General features: G+C 43.6%; 1 protein-coding gene across 1 annotated transcript in view; it reads right to left on the minus strand.

Moving 5' to 3' along the window:
• Nucleotides 1-2,123, minus strand: part of RAB21 (RAB21, member RAS oncogene family) — a 24,090-nt gene extending 21,967 nt beyond the window's left edge. The window contains exon 1 of the mRNA XM_009273239.1: nt 2,037-2,123. Within this exon, the coding sequence (XP_009271514.1) occupies nt 2,037-2,123 (87 nt within the window). The remainder of the gene's footprint in view (nt 1-2,036) is intronic.
• Between the last annotated feature and the right edge of the window lie 2,364 nt (nt 2,124-4,487).

Raw genomic sequence — 4,487 nt, forward strand, 5'->3', positions numbered from 1 at the left:
AGACAGGCTGAGAGAGTTGCGGTTGTTCAGCCTGAGAAGAGAAGGCTTCGGGGAGACCTTATAGAAGACTTCCAGTACCTGAAGGGGGCCTACAAGAAAGCTGGAGAGGGACTTTTTACAAGGACATGTAGTGATAGGACAAGGGGTAATGGCTTTAAACTGGAAGAGGGTAGATTTAGATTAGATATAAGGAAGAAATTCTTCACTATGAGGGTGAAGTCTGGGCACTGGAACAGGTTGCCCAGAGAAGTTGTGGATGCCCCGCCCCGGAAGTGTTCAAGGCCAGGTTGGATGGGGCTTTGAGCAACCTGGTCTAGTGGAAGGTGTCCCTGACCATGGCAGGGGAATTGGAACTAGATGATCTTTAAGGTCCCTTCCAATCCAAACCATTCTATGATTCTATGATTCTAGAAAAAGGTCTGAAGTTACAGGTGATGATTAGTTTTCCACTTCTCTTTCCATTGAGCTCTAATTTTGAATTCCCCAGGGAAATGTGAGCAATTTCTTGGACTCTTGTTTTTCCCCACAGACTGTTAACATCATAAAGGAAGATGTGAAGGAAATAATCTTGTTTAAAAAGGGAAGGCTGAAATTACCTGTGTATCTGAATTGACTCGTTCCATGGGGAAACATAAAACAAGTGCTTATGTACTTCGACACAATGACATGGTCTCTCTGATGCTACAAGTATGCTCTAATATCACTCACTCTTCACACTTTTCCACGGATTTTTCTGTGCACAACAGTTCTCTCTGACCAAAGGCGGAATAGACCTTCCTGTCTTCAAGGCAGCAATGCCTGTACCTACAGTGTGAGAGCCTTGGGGAGCAGCACTGCAGAGGAGGTGCTGATAGTGGAGGTCATGGGTCTGAGCAGATCAGGAACAAGAGCTGTAAAATAGGGTTTGCAAAACTGGAAGTTTTGTAATTTTGGCATAGCAACAAAGGGAAAAAATAGTTTAATGGAGCTTTTCAGGAAATGGCCTTTATTTTGTAAAAATGAGGTTAGTATTGAAAAGACAACAACTGATTCTTAGGTAATGCATTTCATTAAACATTCCCTGGATGTTTCTCATCTTTGATCTATGCTGCTGTACAAAATATGGGAACTTCACCAGCAGATAACACAAGCAGACGTCACTGAAGCATGGTGAAAGGAAGCTACAGTACAACCTCCAGTGCAGAAAAGTTGGGGAGAAAGAAATGAACAATGCTGCAAACTTTTAACTCACCAGAACACTTATGAATGAAACAGGCTGTAGTAACCCAGCATGCAAGTCGTCTAGAAGACCGTGCTAACCTTTGTTCTTTTCACTAAACTCCATAGGATCTTTCATTGCAACAACTCATAGATGTCACCAGTATCAGACATGTCTCTATAAATGGCAGAATAAATTCAGCATCAAGGAACCATCCAAGATCTCTTGATTCTGTATCACATTTACCTGGGTTCTTACTTCAGTACAGCCAAACTGTCCCAGGTTACACCAGTCTGCCAGCTTACACCTTCTGCCTACTCCCTCTGTGTACATTATACAAGAGGATCCTTGGTTATAGGAGGCTATGCCATGTAAGAGAATACAGTGCTCGTCTATGCAAGGGGATTTCTCTGCTGCATGTTTGTAGCCTAGGTGTGGCACTGACAGGTGTATTCAGGTAGCCAGCTTTGGGCTTCTGCCTTCAGGTGCTGCAGGACCTGAGACTATTGGACCTGAGACCTGTAGGCTTCACTGGTAGTTCGTCATGGAAGAAGACAATTCACAATACCTAAGATAATCTTCTGATCTGAATTGCCCTCTGGAAGAGCAGGATTGTCAGGGCTCTGCATGCATGAACAGACCTTTTCAATGGCCCTGACCAGCCTTGTCCAGGACCCCCACCAACACCCTCTGCCCGTGGCCCAGGAGCGCAGCTCCAGCCTGAGCACCGAGACCTTGTCCGAGCTATGTTGTAGGTTTGCCTGTGCCTTGCTCTGTTCCCTGCTGTCCTCGCTTACTGACCGGTCTTGTCGGTAAGCTGGATGGACTTGAGACTTACGGGGTAGATAGCCTTGCTGGTCTCCAGTCCTGTCTGACGGTCTGTGGACCAATGTGGCCTGGTCCCCAGTCCTGTCTCTGGCCCCATCTCCTGCTGTTTCTCACTGGACTCCCAGGGCACTGACTAAGGAACCTGGCCCACAAAGCTCAAAAGTCCCCCAGGAAGGGACAAAAACCTATTTGCAACAATCAGAAGAATTCAAATAATTCACAGGAGCAAATAATTCACAGGGCAGGGCAAGACAGCCCCCCTGGTGCTGCCAGTTCATCCTGGTAGGAAAAGTCAACCCAGACCTGCTGTCCCAGTCCTACCACAGGAGTTGCTGTAACGCATTCAAACAGTCTTCTCAGCAAGCAGAATTAAATGTCTCTACCACAGGAGTTGCTGTAACGCATTCAGTCTTCTCAGCAAGCAGAATTAAATGTCAAGTCCCTCAGGACGCAGAGCACACAGACCTGTAGCAATAATGGAAATATTGTTTAAATTCTTCCAGTGGTGTTACTGCAACATTAATACCATAGCAGAGCTCTGCTGAGGCAAACCGCTTTGGAAATCCTACTGTATTTAGTAATTCTGTGTTTTTATCAGGAAGTCACTTCTGCTCACCATCAAAGGCCTGCAAGTTGTTTTGAGTCTGAACGCGTTAGGCTGCTTAGGTATTTTTGTGTCCAAATAAATTTTAAATGTATTCATGTTAGCAGATGAAGAAACTATGTGTATCTAATGGCAAATTCAAGGCAAACAAATGCTTCCTTCGATATTAAGCTGTGCTTCTGTCAACAGGCACCAGCTGATAACTCTGTTCTTTGTAAAAGAAAAATATTTTGCTTTTTTTCATGCAAAACAGAGGACAGGATGAGCTAAGGTAGCAGGAGAGTACATTTGCATAGCTGTATAAAAATAACAAGCTGATCAAAAAACCACAGATTTGTCAAATGTTAAGGATAAGTCCTAGATTGCTGCTTATCATTAAATTTACTTTGCTGCAGCCTGGCGATGTGATACCATGCTGTGTAAGTGAAAGTGGGTGAATGTAGCTAAGCCACTCCACAGATACCCCAAACCGCCGGGCAAATCCCAGTGCTTCGGGAAGCAACACTGTAGAGACGACAGATTGCTTGCTGAAGTAGCATAGCATGAAAGGCACTTTCTGGTGTCTGGGGCTGCCAGTGTTTTCAGTGGGGTATAAAACCGAAATATTGATCACCTTCATTGTTTAATTAGTTGATGAGACATTTTTTAAGACTGTATAATTGCATATTCATGTCACTTGTCTGCCATGTGATTAGTGTGTGGTTAAATGGCTGTGTTATGCATCAATAACTCCCACCAATATCGATGAGAATATTTTCACTCACAAATTAGGCCCACCATTTTGAGAGTCACTGCGCGCTCAGATACATTTCTAGGCTCATATAAGTGGTCAGTTCACAAAGTTCACAGACCATCAAGCCAAAACATATTGTTGCCATCAACTAGTCTCACCTCCTGTCTAATTTAATTATGATGTCTTCCCTGGCTGATTCTCATATGAATTAGAGCTTATCTTTTAGGCAAATCATGGTTTCAGCTTTCTATCTGAGCAATTATAGCCACTCTCTAATTGCCCATTTCACCTGGAGAACTTTCAGTTTGTTTACAACCTGGATTGCTTTAGTGCTATATAATTTAAAGGAGTTTTACTACACCCAGTTTCTGGGTGCAGCAATTTTAAATAGCCTATCCACATTCATTTCTTTAAAACCTCCTTTGAAAACTACTGAAACGCTTTTTCTGAGGCTGAAAATAAGTGCCAGGGTAGGGAGGATCTGAACTGATGGCAGTAATAATACAATCATTTTGAATTAGTTACTTTATGTTTGAAGATTGAGCACAATTCATCAAAGATAAAACCAATTAACTCAATGCTTCAGCTGTGCATGCACTTAGTGAGCTTGATGCACATGAGTAGGGCCCATCTGCTGGAGATGATGCAGAGGAGCATGCTGACTGCAGTTCAGCAAGGCTGCTCAGGGTCTGCTTAACTTTAAACACCACTAGCACGCCCCTCGATTACTAACAAACACTTCAGTGGGACTACTCTTGTGCTTAAAATTAACTGTGTGCTTGAACATTTTGCTGGCTAGTATCTCACTGCTCTCCACTTAGCGGGGTCAAACACTGATGAACTTGAGCTGCACTGGAGTGCCTGATGCCACCAACCTTGGCAAAACCGCAGCAGCGTTATCGACTGTGCAAAGATTTGTACAAACTCTGTGGTGAAAACAAGGCACAGGAAAATAACCCTGCTGAAAACTTTGATCAACCTCTGACACTTTGTCCTGGTTTCGGCCAGGATAGAGTTAATTTCCTTCCTAGTAGCTGGTACAGTGCTGTGTTTTGGATTTAGGATGAGAACAATGTTGATAACACACCGATGTTTCAGTTGTTGCTAAGCAGTGCTTACACTAG

This window comes from Aptenodytes forsteri, unplaced genomic scaffold, assembly GCF_000699145.1.
Source record: "Aptenodytes forsteri isolate BGI_AS27 unplaced genomic scaffold, ASM69914v1 Scaffold366, whole genome shotgun sequence".
NCBI lineage: Eukaryota > Metazoa > Chordata > Aves > Sphenisciformes > Spheniscidae > Aptenodytes > Aptenodytes forsteri.